General features: G+C 43.9%; 1 protein-coding gene across 1 annotated transcript; it reads left to right on the forward strand.

Moving 5' to 3' along the window:
- Positions 1 to 589: 589 nt before the first annotated feature.
- Positions 590 to 17,556, forward strand: LOC125487805 (guanine deaminase-like). The gene is made up of 4 exons (XM_048620091.1): positions 590 to 852; positions 12,955 to 13,043; positions 14,577 to 14,751; positions 17,395 to 17,556. The coding sequence occupies exons 1-4, from the start codon at positions 721 to 723 to the stop codon at positions 17,554 to 17,556; spliced, it is 558 nt and encodes a 185-aa protein (XP_048476048.1). The 5' UTR covers positions 590 to 720.
- The last annotated feature ends 1,006 nt before the right edge of the window (positions 17,557 to 18,562 follow it).

Consider the following 18,562-nt stretch of genomic DNA (forward strand, 5'->3'; position numbering starts at 1 on the left):
GATTCAGCTATGAAGAGACACTAAATATGCTTGGTGTTGTTTTCCTTGGAGCAGAGGAGGCTGGAAGGACTTGAGGTGTACAAAGTTTTGAGGGGCATAGACAGAGTAGATAGGTACATGTTTCCCCCTAGTAGAGGGATCAGTAACCAGGGAGCAGCTTTAAGGTAAGGAGTGGGAGGTTTAGAAGGCAGTTGAAGAAAGATCTTTCCACCAGAGGGCTGTATCTGGAACTCACTACCTATAAAGGATGGTAGAGATGTGAACCCTCAAGACATTTAAGAACTATTTAAATGACGACTTGAAACACCATAACATTCAAGTGTGGAAAGTGGGATTAGAATAGGTGGATGATTAATGACCTGCTCAGTTAGGATGGGCCGAAGGGTCTCCTTCCATGTTCTTCGACTCTGTGTGCGTGGGATTAGATGCGCCAAGAGTTGTAATTGTTGGGGACTGAAATATGTCCTTTTTAAACTATGGTGTGTGATGCACACCAGCAACGACATCATTATTCGTTTAGATTTTTTTCCTTCGATTGCTAATGCTTTAGCCCTTTTGATTTGATGACTCTAGAGCAAACCCAGCGGACTACTTGTTCCTCAAAAGGAAGGTATACGCCCACTAAACGATATGCACACGCCCAAAGCTTCAATTTGAGAAAGTGAAATGGTGTAATTGGTGCTTTCTGAGTGCTGCAGAGGAAGCCTGTCACTCTACAACATGACTACCGAAGCTCCCCAACCGCAAGGCGAAAGCCTCCAAGTTTTCAAGGGGACCTTTATTCATGCCACTCACACTTCCCCAATGGAAACTCTAGCCCCCCGTATCCTGGGAGTAAACGGGATGGGAAAGGTGAGCATTCGTGTTTCAAATTTCCCGTTTTTAATATTGCGGAAGAGCCAAATCTGTTGTTAAATTGGAATGTTTTTCAGGCGTACGTCGAATGGTGTTACATGATTTGAGTTTTTTAAATAAAAATGGTTATATGTGGAAGTAGCAGTTTTCTGTCCCTGATCCAAATGTCATAGTCAGCTGGATACGTGTTACCGGGGCTGTCCATTGGCTCAGTGGTTAGCACTGCTGCCTCACAGCGTTAGGAACCCGGGTTCGATTCCAGCCTCAGGCGACCATCTGTGTGAAATTTTGCACATTCTCTGTGTGGGTTTCCTCCCACAGATTGACCATAGGAAATTGTCCATAGTGTGTAAGCTGCGCGTGGGAAACAAAAACAGGAAATTAGTGGAAAAGTTCAGCAGGTCTGCCAACATCAGTGGAGAGGAAATCAGGATTAATGTTTCAGATCATGGGGAAATGTAGAGCAAAAGGGTAGGGGAAGATGGGATGCTCTTCAGAGGGTTGGTGTGGGCTTGATGGGCCAAATGGCCTACTCTTACACTGTAGGGACTCACCTTGTTATTTGCAAGGTTTAACAACCCAATTTGTGTGCAAATCTTTAATTTTACATTTTCATTTCAGAGCACAGTACAAGTTCCTCAATTAACTCGAACCCAAGGTTCCAACACATATGCAAATTGTAAATAAAACAAAGAACCGTGGATGCTGGAAATCTGAAATAAAAACAAATTGCTGGAGCAATCAGATTTGTGGCAGCATGGATGGAGAGAAAGCAGATGCTGAGTTTCTCCAGCAATTTTTGTTTTTATTTATAATTTAGGGAATTATATTTGTACAGTCTCTGTGAGACAAATTCTAGTCATGGTATAGTCTCTGTATGAGAATTTATACTCTGTAATAAATACCAAGTGTCGCTATACAGTTGTTAGCTTCAGTTATCTCTCTTTGAATGAGAATCCAGGGTCCATAGTTCAGGACATTAAACATAAAACATAAAAATATGCAGACACTAAACTGGTTCTGTACAGTCTTTGCTTTCCCCCATCTTCTGGTTCAATTTTTTTATTATTCTAAAAACCATGGGAAAGTAGCTTGGCAAATAAAATGCCATGAACCAGGCACATTGTCAAATCTCTTACCATATCTCCTCAGTCAGGACCAGCTAATGGAGAAACATAGAACTATACAGTGCGGAAGGAGGCCATTTTGCTCATCATGCCTGGCCAGCCCTTTAGTAAAGCTGTCTAATTATTTCCACTTCCTCTGCTCTTTCTGAATGACGATGGCAAATGTTTCGACGTCAAATATTTATTCAACTCGCTGCTGGAAATTACTACTGAATCTGGTCCAACTGCCCTTTCAGGCAGCACATTCTGGGTCACAACAACATATTGTCAAATTTTTTGTTTCTTTATGTTACTCCAGTTCTTTCATCTACCATATTAAATCTGCGTCCGTTTGATCATTGACTCTTCTGCCACATGAAACAGTTACTCTGTATTTACTCTAACGATTTTAAACATCTCTGTTAAAAATCCCGTTTGCCTGATCTAGTTGAAACAGGGTAAGACACAATTTTGGAATGAGTCACCCAAGTTGAATTTAGCAAACTCGTTCACCATAGTCCACTGAGTGAACAAAAAGAAGTTCCACATCATCAAAGCATGTTATTTCCAGATGTCATCATTTACAGTACTTGGCAAATGAGACAGAAACCAATTCTCTATTTCACATGATGTACTGTCATATATAATAACAAGTTTTACACCTATTATTTATAGAAGAATTATGATTGTGAAATGGATATTGTAGATATAACTGATTAAGCAGCAACATATAAAAGGCTTGTGCTGAGAGTTAAGGGGTGATGGAATTTGGAATGAAAATTATGAATTGAACTGATATACAGAGATATGTGGGACCTATTTGAGTAGAGATTGCTTGGTAGAATAGAACTTGAACGTTGTTGAAAAGTGAGAGATGTTTTTATTGCAAAAGTACACTTTACTCATTAAAAAATTATCTTTATGTACATACGCAGATTCTAAAGCTGTTCTGTACGGCCTTTGCATAAAAAGAAAATAAAACAAGTATTGAAATCTGATATTCCCTGCAGTTGCAGAAACCAAAGGCATTTCCTACTCATGCATGGCACTACTTATATTCATTCTGAGGCAAAGAGAGGATCTGATAATTGAGCAGGCCCCTGTGCTGTACTGTTCTGTGTTCTATGTTCTGTCTTTCTCCAGACCTTCTTTAAAAAGGCACATTCCAGAAGGAGAGAGTGACAGTCTGTACTAACCCCCCTAACAGCTGCTTTAAGGGCAGTGTGCAGTGGAGCACAGAGACCGATTATGCATGAAGGATCTAATGGGCAGTGCCCTTCCCACCACCAGCTAAGCGATATCTTGGTGCTCATTGGAAAATTCTGATGATGAGGAATTCTGTGAAATGACTTTTGACAGTCTGCTCAGGGAACCATGCGACAGGATCCTTTTCTCGAGTACACTACTTGTTGATCACTTCCTGATGGACTTGTGGTCTAAGGTGTTTTTCTTTGCAAATTTTTCCATGAAGGACAAGTGATATGGAACAGTCCGACTACTTGGAGCATTCTGTGGTGCCAAGGCCAGTCCCATCTTTTGCAAAACCAGGGGCAGGTAAAGTAGTGACACTTGGTTTTGCATTTGGAGGGTCTACGCATAGCTTGATGCAGCCACACACAAATGTGGCCATCAGGGTGAGGGCAGCATTGGGTATGTCTTTCTCCCCTTTATCCAGAGGTTTGTACATTTGTAACCCTGTGGACACGGTCCATTTTCGACCTTCAGATGAAGTGGAAGATGGCTCAAGTGACTGCAAAGGTGCAGGTTCAGTGAATGGGCCAGACTTGTGCCAAATGCCTCAGTACTGAGAGTACCTCACACCTGATGACCGGGTTTTTACCTGCAATGGACAGGGAGCAGTGCTCCCACTTGCCCAGTTTCTGCCTCACCTTAGTGACACATTCCTTTCAAGATTTTGTGCACACCACAGCCCCTCCAAACCGTAGGCCTAGCAACTTCAGGTAATCTGTCCTGAGAGTGAAGGCGATATCGGATTGGTTGGCCCAGTTCACAAAGAACATGCCTTGATTTTTGCCTCGACTTAACTTGGCTCCCGAAGCCAATTTGAACCGGTCACAAATGCTCATGAGTCTGCGCATTGACAGCGGATCTGAACAGAAAACAGCAACATCATCCATGTGCTGGGAGGCTTTGACCTGCAGGTCTCCACTGCCTGAAATAGTCACCTCTCTCAGGCTCGCATCTTCCTGATAGACTCAGCAAAAGGCTTTATACAACACACAAACAAGGCAGGAGAGAGTGGGCAGCCCTGCCTGACTCCACATCTGATTGGGAAGCTTTCTGATTCCCAATCATTGATTGAGACTGTACTAACGATGTTGGTGTAGAAGGATACAATTGCAGATTCCCTCCCCAAAGCCCGTTTTGGAGACCTTAGGCAGAGATTGGTCGCCAATTTCTAATTTCTTCCCTCTCCCCCTTCCACTTGTAAATGAGGGTGATGATACCTTTCCTCATGGATTCGTGTGTGCTACCTGCCAGAAGCCTACTGTCATACACCTCCAACAGATCGAGGCTAATCCAGTCACACAGAGCTGAATACAACTCAGCTGGTAAGCAGTCGCTTCTGGGAGTTTTATTCTTTTCTCAGGACTCTAGAGATAACGGCTTGTTCAGCCTCTCTCGCATGCTGTCGTCTAAGACCTCTGTGATAGAGGACAGGAACAACTGGGAGCCTGTGCTATCTGTGGGCTTCATGTCATACAGTCTGGCATAAAAAAGATTTGCTGATCCTCGGGATGTCAAACTGAGATGACATTACCGAGCCATCTTCTTCCTTCAGGCTTCTGATCACAGAGCTCTCCTTGTGTACCTTCTGGAAGAAGAAACATGAACACATCTCATCCTGCTCCATAGAGCAGACCCTGGATCATAAGATTATCTTGGGGGTCTCTGAGGCAAAGAGTGAGGCTCGTTGACTCTTCACCTCCTGGAGGTTCTCCTTGGCACTGACCCCCATCTTCTGCAGTGGGAGTAGGTTCTGCATGCTTTTCTGGTGTTTGGACAGTTTTACCTGTCTCTTTCTCTCTCAACTTCTGAATATCTTTGGGGATGAAGAACCTCTTAATGTTCCCCTTGACTGTTTCCCACCAGTCTGCTGGAGGGTCAAAGAGGGATTTCACAGTTCTCCAAGCTTTGTTGTCCTTTTGAGTTCCTCAATGTTTCCTGGGATCAAACGCTTCACATTCAGCTTCCATGTTCCCTTGCCAGCCTGCGGGTTGTCCTATAGCTGACAGTCTCCAGCAGGAGTTACTGGTCAGCAAAGAACACCAGCTGGACATCAGTGGATCTGACAGAGAACACTTAGGACACAAACTGGAGATCTGTCCTTAAGTGGAAAGACCCATCTGGCTGTGATCAAGTGTATCTACCCTGCACTCCATCTGCAGAGGTGCTGAAGATACTGTGCAGCTTGGCGATTCTAACCATTTCCATCAGGAATCTGAATGTGGCATCCGGTTTGCTGTCAGCCCCTCTGGATCATTCATTCACATCGATGATGCAGTTGAAGTGTCCAGCCAGAATGAGTGGCCTGGACATATAGAAGCAGCAGCGGGAGTTGCTGACGTTAAGGTGGCGCCATCCTGTCCTTTTTAGGGTCCAGTGCCTGTGTTGCCACTTCTACAGTGGTTTCTAAAGTGCTGTACAGCTTTAAGTACTTTTGAAGTGAAGAACTACTCCAATGCAGGAAATGCGGCTGTCGGTTTGCACTCAGCATTGTCCCACAAATAGCAATGTGATAAAGAACTGCCTTTCTAGTGATGTTGTTTGGTAATTTAAAAGATGAGTGGCATGGTGGCACAGTGGTTAACACTGCTACCTCACAGTGCCAGGGACCTGGGTTCAATCCCAGCCTCAGGCAACTGTCTGTGTGGAATTTGCACATTCTCCCCGTGTCTGTGTGGGTTTCCTCCCACAGTCCAAGATGTGTAGGTGAGGTGGATTGGCCATGCTAAATTGCCTGTAGTGTTCAGGGATGTGTAGATTAGGGGGATGGATCTGGGTGGGATGCTCTGAGGTTCAGTGTGGACTTGTTGGGCCGAAGGGCCTGTTTCCACACTGTAGGGATGATATGGTGAACTCTGAGGCCTCAACATTTCTTTTTATAATGGCAGCTCTAGCACTGAAGCATTCCTTCAGTCATAGAATCATACAGCACAGAAACACACCCTTTGGTCCAACTCATCTGCATCGACCAGACATCCCAAACTCACCTAGTCCTATTTGCCAACATTTGGCCCATGTCGCTCTAAACCCTTCCTATTCATGTACCCATCCAGATGCCTTTTAAATATTGTAATTGTACCACTTCCTCTGGCAGTTTGTTCCATACACACATCACCCTCTGTGCCAAAAAGTTACCCTTCAGATCCTTTTTAAATCTTTCCCCTCTCACCTTAAACTTATGCCCGTCTAGTTCTGGACTCACATACCCCGAGACCTTGGCTCTTCCCCCTATCCATGCCCCTCATGATTTTATAAACCGCTATAAGGTCACCCCTCAGCCTCCAATGCTCCCATCTTTCCAAAAGCAAATTACTGCAGTTACTGGATGGAAATCTGAAATACAGAACAGAAAATGCTGGAAATATTCAAAATGTCAGGAAGCAGGGAGCAGTGGTGTAGGAGCATATCCCCGCCACCGCACCCCCCACCACTCCCCAACCGACAGGGGATAAAGACTCAGGAGGCAGGGCAGGATTCAGGCAAGTGGAAGACTTTTATTCAAACAAAAACCAGTTGATGCAGGGAGAGCAGCAAAAGGATCTTCTCCGAATTTAGCCTTGATGTGAGAAAGCAATTTTTCCCTTAATCTTTGGCTCCGATCAGAAGTGAGATCAATGACACACTCTGATCTTTCCAGTGAAATACAGCATTTTTATACATTTTCTGTTGCAATAATCAAATACAGCGTGCATACTGTCCTTCCTCCTTAATCCACACCACCAATTCCATGGGACACCTAGTCAATGATGGGCATTCCTATGGACAACCCCAGGTTGCCATGATTTTGTAGTGCTTACCAGACACTGTTATCCCTAGGCCATGGGATCTTTCTATGCATCCTATCCATTCGCATTCCAAAGTTACTGGCTATACTCCTTGGGATCTGTCTCAGGCTTGCTAATCTCTAAGGACAGCTTGAGTTGTATTTTGTGTGCTTATCTTTATCAAATTCAGTTATTCGTTTTATATTTCTCACTGTCCCAACTATATATGTTAAAGTACAAAAGACAGTTAGTTTTAACTAATTGCTGTAAGGTTAATTTCTGTTATAACGTTGGTTATAAAGTATAAAACTATACAGCTTCTTGGGCTGTGAACATTCTGTTTTGTTCAGAGCATAAGAGAAGGCGTTTCCTAAGACTAATTAACTTTCACATTTGGTTTAAGTGGTTTTTTTTCCTTAATGCTTGTATTATACTTTGGTTATATGTGTATCTATCCTTCATGTTGAAAACTACTCCTATGATTATCTGAAGAATCTTTAACTAGAACCTATTTCTCAATATTGTGAATAACTTCAAAGAAACGCCGATTTACTACAAAATAACTTTAGCTGTTGTCTTTGCAGCTGCTTAGCGAGTTAATCTGACTGGTTCACCTGGTGTTATTCATTTACTAGGACAATCATTCTTTCACTAATGAAGCTGGAGCTTGTCTATCCTTAGGCATCCTCTTATCAAACCTGTCTCAGATGGTTGCTTGCAGGGCCCCTTTACTAAGCTTGGAGTAGCCCTGTTCAAAGATACCATTATGTTTCACTGTGTGAGCAGACTGTTTAGTTTTTGTGTTTCTGTCTTCCAATTTGTAAGCAGGCATGGGCCACTTAGTATTGGCAGATACGGGTCACTCCCACAAAGGGCGAGAGAATCAGACTTTGAGTCTGATAGAGGCCCGAATATCATGAACCATTGTGAGAAATCTGGGAGAATGGCACCTATAACGTATGGTCTTATTGAGAAGTTCAGTAAGGTCTTTCTCGGTGTCAGGAGCAGCAAGTAGCATTTTCCAAAAGAGTTCAGGGCGATAGATGAGATCCTCGCTAGAATGCAGAGAGATGCTTATTAACAGGATCATTGCTCAATATCAGCCTCGTTCACGCTGAATCTCACCCCGTTAATATGCAGGTTCCTATCTGACCATAAACTGAATAGAAACTAGATGCTGAGAATTCCTGACATGAAAGTCAGAGTGGGACCTGGCAACTCCAACTGGACACTTGCTCCTGTGGACCTCCAACCTGAACAGCCAGCACCAACATCTCAGGGCATGTTCCAAAGCAGCAACTGCAGCCACCCCACATCCACACCCTCTGCCATTCAACAAGTGCAAGCCTTGCTTCACCATCATGGGACATCTCTGATCCACTTACTACATGCTTTGGGGTACATCAGAAATGACCATTGCAATGCTGCTACAAAGACACATTGCATTCAGGGATAGGCACTCAGCTACTAATTGCACCAGGCTGCATCTCAGGACACTTTTCTTGCACTTTTAGCACTCATTCACTTAGCACCAACTCGGATGCCCACAGCATCCTTGCCTGGTCATGCTGTTCCTTGCCTTGCCTTGGCTTTTCAGTGTGGCCAAAGCTGAAACGCTCACAGAACTGCAGCATTGCTTTGCTACTTGGTACATAGACATAGCCAGGCAGCTTGTCATGCTGGTCAGTGGTCTTCAGTCAAAGGGGTTGAACATGTTGCTTTTTGGTTCATCGCTATGTCAATCTCACCACCAACAAAAATGCAAATGCGTGCAAGCAACTGGTCACGTCTTCAAAGTCTAAAGGGAGTAGTCTACAGTCAGTGAGTTCCTGGCTCAACCTCTGTGTGTAGATGAACCCTCCAAACATCAATAACCCTTTCCTAGGAGCTGTCCCTATCAAACCCATAGGCTTTACCCTGACCACATGCCTGACTATGCACAAGTCCCTGGACTGGTCCTGAAGACTGAAGTTGCCTTTTTGTAACAGGACCCCCTGACTGACAGGAGCCTCCCAGGACTTCACTGTGAACTGTTCCTGTTGGGGAGAGATTTCAAAGAAGAGTTTCAGAGATAGTAGGAACTGCAGATGCTGGAGAATCTGAGATAACAAGGTGTAGAGCTGGATGAACACAGCAGGCCGAGCAGGAAAGCTGACATTTCGGGCCTAGACCCTTCTTCACCTGCATTCCCCATGCAGATGGCCTAAAGGCCCTCCGCTTCTTCCTGTCCCGCAGGCCCGACCAGTCCCCCTCCACTGACACCCTCATCCGCTCAGCCGAACTCGTCCTCACCCTCAACAACTTCTCTTTCAATTCCTCCCACTTCCTACAGACAAGGGGGGTGGCCATGGGTACCTGCATGGGCCCAAGCTATGCCTGCCTCTTTGTAGGTTACGTGGAACAATCCCTCTTCTATAGCTACACTGGTCCTAAACCCCACCTCTTCCTCCATTACGTTGATGACTGTATCGGCGCCGCCTCGTGCTCCCACGAGGAGCTCGAACAGTTCATCCACTTCACCAACATCTTCCACCCCAACCTTAAGTTCACCTGGACCATCTCTAATGCCTCTCTCTCCTTCCTGGACCTCTGTTTCCATCTCTGGCAACTGCCTGGAAACCGATATTCATTTCAAGCCCACTGACTCCCACAGCTACCTAGAATTTGCCTCCTCCCACCCACCTTCCTGCAAAAATGCCATCCCCTATTCCCCTATTCCGCCGCATCTGCTCCCAGGATGAGGCATTCCACTCCCGAACATCTCAGATGTCCTCGTTTTTCAAGGACTGCAACTTACCCACCTCAGTGGTTGAGAACGCCCTCCACCGTGTCTCCCGCATTTCCCGCAACTCATCCCTCACACCCCCTTCCCGCAATAACAACCAAAACAGAATCCCCCTCGTCCTCACGTACCACCCCACCAACCTCCGGATCCAACGCATCATGCACCGACACTTCTGCCATCTGCAATCTGACCCCACCACCAAAGACATCTTTCCCTCCCCACCCTTATCTGCTTTCCGGAGGGACCACTCTCTCCAGGACTCCCTTGTCCGCTCCACACTCCGCTCCAGCCCCACCACACCCGGCAGTTTTCCCTGCAACCGCAGGAAGTGCTACATCTGCCCCTACACCTCCCCCCTCACCCCCATCCCAGACCCTAAGAAGACCTTCTACATCAAGCAGATGTTCACCTGCACATCTGCTAATGTGGAATATCCGCTGTTCCCGTTGTGGCCTCCTCTACATCGGGGAAACCAAGCGGAGGCTTGGGGACCACTTTGCAGAACACCTACGGTCGGTTCGCACTAAACAACTGCACCTCCCAGCCGCGAACCATTTCAACTCCCCCTCCCATTCCTCAGACGACATGTCCATCCTGGGCCTCCTGCAGTGCCACAACGATGTCACCCGAAGGTTGCAGGAACAGCATCTCATATTTCGCTTGGGAACCCTGCAACCCAATGGTATCAATGTGGATTTCACAAGCTTCAAAATCTCCCCTCCCCCTACCGCATCCCAAAACCAGTCCAGCTCGTCCCTGCCTCCTTAATCTGTCCTTCCTCCCACCTATCCCCTCCTCCCACCTCAAGCCCCACCCCCATCTCCTACCTACTAGCCTCATCCCGCCCCCTTGACCTGTCCGTCCTCCCTGGACTGACCTATCTCCTCCCTACCTCCCCACCTACACTCACCTTTACAGGCTCCATCCCCGCCTCCTTGACCTGTCTGTCTCCTCTCCACCTATCTTCCCCTCTATCCATCTTCTATCCGCCTCCCCCTCTCTCCCTATTTATTTCAGAACCCCCTTCCCCCTCCCCCATTTCTGAAGAAGGGTCTAGGCCCGAAACGTCAGCCTTGCTGCTCCTCTGATGCTGCTTGGCCTGCTGTGTTCATCAGCTCTAGATCTTGTTATTTCAAAGAAGAGTCTTGAGTTTCGTGTAAAGTAGAACAAATCAATTTTCATTCAGAGCTTCTAACCACCCAGCAGTGAGTGATCTCTACAGGCAGTCTCCAAAGCACTCTGCCACCTGTAGCCAAAATAACATATAAAAGCTCAAGTTGGCTATCTTATGCAAGAGCAAGCTTGTATCCTGTCTCTTCTGGATATCTCAATCCTTGTGATTTATGCCGCTATCCTGGCAATTTTATCAGAACTTCTGCTTTTTCTGTGTATTTCATGGTTCTGTCTGCTTGCACCATCTGTTTTCTGTATCCTGGACCACTTCCTGCAGTGATATTATGTGATTATTTGGATTTGCTTCATGACCACTGAACATTATGAAACTGCTGACTGTCCTTGCATGAGATCATTAGGTAAAACTGTCTACACTGCACTAACCATGTCCTTACTTCAGCAAATTGTTTGCCCAAGCTATTTATGGCCTCCATATGCCATACCCTTGTTGGATAATGCTAAAAATACAGAAATTGACAAAAGAGTCAACAGTGGGGAAGTGATGGCCTTATGGTATAACCACTGGGTTGTTAATCCAAAGACCCAGATAATGTCTAGAGACAGGGTTTGAATCATACCATGGCAGATAATTCCAAGTAAGGCATACACTTGGTACAGAGATCTGTACAAAAAGCAGCCTAGGAAATCCCTGATTTCAGTAGCAACTAACAAATGTGAAGGAATACCCTGTATCAGGAAGCATGATGAAGACATTGAGAAAAGTTCCAGCCTGACTGGTTGCCAACTCTCCCAGGTAATAACGTTCAGAGTTGGTTCCAGAACTAAGGGCAGCAAAGGACAGAGGTTGAGATATCTCTAGTGGTTAAAGGTGTGCATCATTCACTTAATAAATTCATTGAGTTTTATAGAGCTCGAAGTGTCTCTGTTGTAACTTTGTCTATGTATATACTGTTGTCTCACAGAGACAGCCAACATCCGTTAATATCCTACAGTCTACTCCCACCTTTTTTTTCTTTATTCATTAACGGGATGAGAGTGTCACTGGCTAGGCAGCATTTAATGCCCATCCCTAATTGCCCAGAGGGCAGTTCAGAGTCAACCACATTGTTGTGGGTCTGGAGTCACATGTAGGCCAGAACAGGTAAGGACCTGTCTGCTTGCCTTCAACTCTCCTTTGACTTTGTGACCTAGGCGTTTGCTTGCAGCACATACCGTTGTACTGGACATAGTGAAGATGAGAGATTAATGCAGCAATGAGTCTTACAGCAATATATCCACTTCCTTGACTGCTGCCTGCTTTTGTGGCCACACTGAGAGGAAAAGCAATGCAGCATTCTGTGAACTTTTAAGCTCTAGTTGAGGAGCCAAAGTGTAAAAAGGAGGGCAAGGCCCAGGAGGGATGCTGTGAGCATCCACATGGGGACCAAGTGTGTGGGCGCTAAGGCAACAACCTTTGGGATACAGCCTGGTCCAAGCTGTGAGCTGGGTGCCTGTCTCTGTGCACAGTGCATAAGTGTCCTTTCGGTGGATCAGAGATGTGTCATGGTGGTAATGGAGAAGCTGACACATTATCAGATTCCAGTATCCATAAACATGGAGTGTATGTCCCCCTTGCCAGAAGCATGCCCTGAGACGTTGGTGCTGATGCCCAAGTGGTACTGAGGAGCAAGCTAGAGTCACCAGGCAGTTCCCCACTCTGAGTTTTATGTCGAGAATTCTCAAATTCTAGTCTTTATCTGGTGCATGGTAGAGGAGAAATGCGCATACTAATGACATAAGAATGTTAATGAGGGTGATAATAAGCAATAATCCCCATTAATAGGCAGCTCATCACTTTCTAGCAAGAATCCTATCGATGCCATACTGGGATTTCTTTGGAAAATGTGACTTGTTGCTGCCAACATCTAGAAAGGCTTTGCTAGATTTCTCATACACTTGTCTCAGATTTTTCACCTTAGCCCATGTTGTTAAGAGTCATATAAGTTTCTGCCGTCAATATTCCAATAAGGAACAAACTTTTCCAATCTAACTGAATTAAACCACATTTCTTGTTACCACGTAGATTGTTTTCATCGAGACTGTTGATAAAGAGGAAGAGTTATTCCAAACATGGCATTTCCAGAAAAAGAACATCAGAGAACTTCAACAAAGGTTGGTCAATATCATCGAACAGTATCCTCACTCATTAGCCATATGAATTTGCAGTGAAAATCCCTAAAACCATGCTTGAGACTTTGCAACATGAATAAAGCATAGTGTTGTTTTTGCATTTGTGACCTTAGTTCTACCTTAAAGTGTTTTTGATTTGCATCTTCAGCTCCTTTTATTTCTATTCCATGCTTTCTTGTTCACTACTTATTTCCCTACATACTGTGCAGAGATATCTTGCTTTGCTTCAGCATAATGCTTCCCTCAGACATAAATGAGGATGGTGAGCAGCTGGAAAAGGACAGCTGATTTTGGGGTTGGGCTTAAAGACACTCAAGTGTCCAGGACAAAAGCCCCTTTGTGAAGTAATTGCCTTGAAACAGATTGCTTTCCAAGTGCAAGGTGACCAACTACCTCACTTCATGAGGGATTGGCCCTTATTTTGACTGTTTACCCATTTTTGTTTCTTATTTCTATGACAGCCAGTGGCAGGACACTGGAAGACTGTTCTTGCCTTTGCTGTCTTTTTCCAGCAAGACATCTGTGGGTGTTGGCTATGGAACCAAGTTTATGGGAAATGAGGGATGGAGTAGAAGGCTTCTTGAGTAGAAAACCATTTTTTCCATGAGTCACACTTTTATCCTTCCATGGTCTTATCCTTCCCTATCTCTGTTACCTCCTTCAGCCATTATAGAGATATTGAGATCTCTGTGCTCCTCTGACTCTGACCTCTTGGGTATTCTCTTGGGTTTCTAATGTTCTACCATTAGCAACTATGCCTTCAGCTGCCTGGGCATAAGCCATTCTTTCAAGATGTACCATACCATGTGCCACTTTGATTTAAGATTTGATTATCTATCCTCTCTATGGCTTGATTTGATTAAATGATTTGGGATATTTTGTGAAAATAAAAGGGTTTTATTAATGCATTTTGTTACTGCATACAATTCCAAGCAAACAGCATCATTTACACAGTGGAGCACTGCATTCTTGGCTGAAGAGAAGCCAGAAGTCACAAGGCATTTACAAGGTAGAACATCATCACGTCCTATAATGCCAAGATTTTCATGTGACTGCTACTATGAGGAGTGAGCAGGGAGAGATGATGTTGAGGGACAGAGGGTGATGCAGAATGGTGAAGGAGTGATGGGGAGGGATGGTGTGGAATGGAGAAGAGCCTTTCTCAGAGTCACTAATAAATCCCATGGACAATTTAGGAGAAACATCTTTCGCGAGAGTGATAGGAATGCAGAACAAAGAAGCTTTGGGGTCTGCAATCTTTTTTTCTAACATGATGGCTTTTATTTCATTCTTTTACTGCTGATTGTTTTTAAACCAGTAATGTATAAGCAATTATATCAAATACAAACCAAAAGCACTGCTGATGCTGTAAATCAGAAACAAAAACAAGCAGTCATATTAATTGTGTGTAAATATTAACTTTATTGCTGTTGTCCTTCATGAATTGCATTAAATTGGATTAAGTGTTAAAGGATAGTGTTTCAGCCTTAATGATCTTCATTGTTTTTATTTCAGGGAAGAATTCTTTATTCCAGGGCTAGTTGACACACACATTCATGCATCACAATATCCCAACATGGGAACCTGCCTGGATCTACCACTTCTTGAATGGTTGGTTCAGTATACATTTCCAGTTGAATCCAAATTCAAAGACCCAAAGTTTGCAGAGGATATCTACACTAAAGTAGTGGTATGTCTAATATCTTAATGTACCCCAACATATTCATTTTCCAATTTCTTCCATCAAAATGGTGGGAGATATTTACAAACTCAAAGCTGTTGTATCTCACAGGTAGCAAGTACTGTTTGAAGCTAACTGTGCGATGACTAGTTCTTCCCTTTTCTCTCCTAGGAATTCTAGCAGTAACTAATTGTGTATTCTTAGTCAAAGAGATATCACAGCACAAAAGGCCATTCCATCCACTGAGTAAATGCTAGCTGTCTGCACAGCAATACAGACAACAAACATGGAAACTATTGAGCTTCCTTTCCTAGCAGTTGTAAGTCACCCATGTTTCACAGCCAAACAGTTCTGTGTTGAGAACACAGAACTTACAAAACCATTTGCTTGCTCCAATAGACATTTCATGAGTAGGAAAAGGTGGTAGCTGTTTTCCCTGTTTATCAAGATTCAGGTTATCTGACCCTGTGGACTCAAGGTGGCATCATTTACTAATGACTTCCAGTGGGATGCATTTAGTGTGATCAGGGTAGAATATGCAACACCCCAGTTTTCTTCACACTTGTAGTCAGTGTGAACAAGTTACAGACATGTTAGGGACAGTCTGAGTCTTTGTAGCTGTGTTTCTGCATGGAGGATGAGGAGTTCCTTGATCAGGAGCTTTTTTCTCCTAGAAATGTATCGCAGTGTTGTGTTAGCACTTTGGGATCACGTGTCACCACTTTTAGCGATTTGTAGATCTGTACGCCATGATCCCCTTTGTTCCTGTACCTCACTTAGTTTGATATCTCCGTTGTTCTCATAGACACCACTTTAAAAACTAATTGGTGGATGGACAAAATTGGGAGTGACTGACCAAAACTTTACAAGGAAATCATGGCGTCCTTTGATGGTAGTGGTATTATCGCTGGACTGTTAATCCAGAGACCCAGAAAACATTCTGGGGACCCGGGTTCAAGTCCAGAAACTCAAGCTTAGAATGAAGACTGACATGCCCAGCACAGTATGGAGAGAGTGCTGTATTATTGGAATTCTTTCAGAGGCAATGGTCTAGTGGCATTATCGCTGGACTTTTAATCCAGAGGCCAAGGCAATGTTCAGGGGACCTGGGTTCAAATCCTGCCACGGCAGATGGTGGAATTTGAATTGAATAAAATATCTGCAATTAAGAATCTAATGACGACTATGAATCCATTGTCGATTGTTGAAAAAACCCATTTGGTTCACTAATGTCCTTTAGGGAAGGAAACCGCCATCCTTACTTGGTCTGGCCTACATGTGACTCCAGCCCCACAGGAATGTGGTTGCCTCTTAACTGCTGTCTGGGCAATTAGGGATGAACAATAAATGCTGCTTAGCCAGTGATGCCCCTTATTCCAAGAATGAATAAAGAAAAAATAATGTTTAGAGTCTGCTTCCGTGTGTTTCCTGTATACTTTGCAGATACTTCAGGTTTGGCGATTCACTTTGGAAGAAGCTAAAATCATTAGCACATAAACCTCATGAATTGGTTTGAACAGTCACATTCTGCACAGTATCAGCTGTGGTTCGATGGGCAGCACTTGGTGTGTCTGAGACAGAAGATAATGAGTTCCAGTCCAGAAAGTCAAGTTTAGAATGAAGACTGACATGCCCAGCACAGTATGGAGAGAGTGCTGTATTACTGGAATTCTTTCAGAGGCAATGGTCTAGTGGTATTATCACTGGACTTTTAATCCAGAGACCGAGACAATGCTCAGGGGACCTGGGTTCAAATCCCGCCAAGGCAGATAGTGGAGCTTGAATTCAATAAATATCTGGAATTAAGAGGCTAATGATGACGATGAATCCATTGCCAATTGTCGGAAAATCCCATCTGACTCACTAATGTCCAAAGGGAAGGAAACTGCCGTCCTTACCTGGTCTGGCCTACATGTAACTCCAGACGCTCTGGTCAATTAAGGACAGGCAATAAATGCTGCCCTGGCCAGCGACCTCCACATCCCATGAATAAATAAAGGAAATATCTACTGAGCTCAAGTTAGAAGAACTGTGGATGGTTTTTAGTAAAAGGATATCAAAGCACTGGAGAAGTTGCAAAAAATGGATGATACCAGAACAGAGAGCTTATAACTATCTGGAAAGACCGGATAGGTTAGGTCCTGTTTCTCAAGGAAAGAGAAGGATGAGCTTTGATCCATTAGAGGTCTTCAAAGTAAGGAGGAGGATCAATAGGCGAGATGGAGAGAAATATCACTTTCAGTAATGTCCAAAACTATCATTACAATAACAAATCTAATTGTGAATTCAGGAGAGATGTCTTTACCGAACAAGTGGGGAGAATGTGAAACTTGTTACCATAGACGGTGGTTTAGTTGAATAACATTGATGTATTTAAGAGGAAATTAGGTAAACAAGAAGCAAAAAGGGGCAGAAAAATATTTTAATGGAAGTGAGATGAAATACAGTGGGGGGATAACTTCCTGGAACATAAATACTAGTGTTGAAAGATGAATGGTCCATTTCTTTACTGTAAATTTTTTTTATCAAGACAAGTCTTATTGATACTTTGCTGTATGGATCAGGGAAACCCTAGGAAAAAAAAGAAATAGATGTTCTTCTTTTAAAAATAGAAGAGAAGCTTCTAGCTAATGATGTCTTTGTCGTTGGCAGAAAAGAACTCTGAGAAACGGCACTACCACCGCATGTTATTTCGCAACTATTCACACCGAATCAACTCTAAAGCTTTGCAGCATCATAAGTAAGAAGTTTTCTGTAATCACTCATGGGATTTGTGTGTCACAGGCTGGGCCGACATTTAGTGCCCATCCCTAATTGCCTTTGAAAAGGTGACGGTGAACTGAAATTGCTTTTGTTGAGCTAAATTTATTTGTTAACATCAGTTTATGTTGTTTATCTCAGCCCAGGGAGATGGGGTTTGCCCAACACCCTGTTTATTTCCCATGGTTGACAAATTAAATGCAAAATCCCTCACATTGACTGTCCAATGTCAATCTTCCAAAGGCTGCATACAATGTAGGTCCCAGTCAGAAAGAAGATGGTTACAATTAAATCCTGGAGGCCATACTTCTATAGGTGACTGGGATTGATTTTGCTTTTTTTGTGTAATTACTCTCCCCTGGCTGCCATTTACTGGACAAATAATTTGCGACATGTACCTTCACTATAGTTATCCTTATGGCCTATGCCTTTGTTACCTTTGACTATCTAACGCTCTCCTATTTTACACACTTCGTAGACTTAAGCTCATGCTACCCATATCCTAACTCATATCAGCTTCTATTTACTCGTAACAGTAATCAATATTGGCTCCTGATCTGGGAACAACTTTTCTTTTAAATTCTCAATTCTGTCTTAAAACCCCTCTCCCTAATGCCTCCCCTATCCTCCAAGACCTCTGAGCTCCTGTATTCTCCTCTTGAACATGACTATTCCTCAACACTCCACCACTGTGACCCCATCTGCCTAAGCCCCAGACCTCTCTGATTCCCTTCCTAAATGTACATCCCTGACCCAGCGCCTGTTCTAATTTCTCTTTATGATGCTTAGTGCCAATTTTTGTTTGATTATAGCAGCTGTTGTTTTAATTACATTAAATGTGCTAATTGAATACAAGCTTTTTAAGTGGGATATCTGGCACAAAAGCAAACCACTTAGGAACAGAACTAGGCTATTCAGTCCATCGAGTCTTCCCTGCTATACAAAATGATTATGGCTGATTGCACTTGGCACAGTCAATCCATGTCAGTATTTATTGCAGCCACCACCCATCACTCCACTGGAATTTCATCCTTCTGAGGGGAACTAATTTTGACTGTTG

Source organism: Rhincodon typus, chromosome 3, assembly GCF_021869965.1.
Source record: "Rhincodon typus isolate 14 chromosome 3, sRhiTyp1.1, whole genome shotgun sequence".
Lineage (NCBI taxonomy): Eukaryota > Metazoa > Chordata > Chondrichthyes > Orectolobiformes > Rhincodontidae > Rhincodon > Rhincodon typus.

Coding starts and splice junctions, on each gene's coding strand:
- LOC125487805 (XM_048620091.1), top strand. CDS start 721: ATGACTACCGAAGCTCCCCAACCGCAAGGCGAAAGCCTCCAAGTTTTC. Junction 853..12,954: donor GAGTAAACGGGATGGGAAAG/GTGAGCATTCGT, acceptor GTTACCACGTAG/ATTGTTTTCATCGAGACTGT. Junction 14,752..17,394: donor ATATCTACACTAAAGTAGTG/GTATGTCTAATA, acceptor TGTCGTTGGCAG/AAAAGAACTCTGAGAAACGG.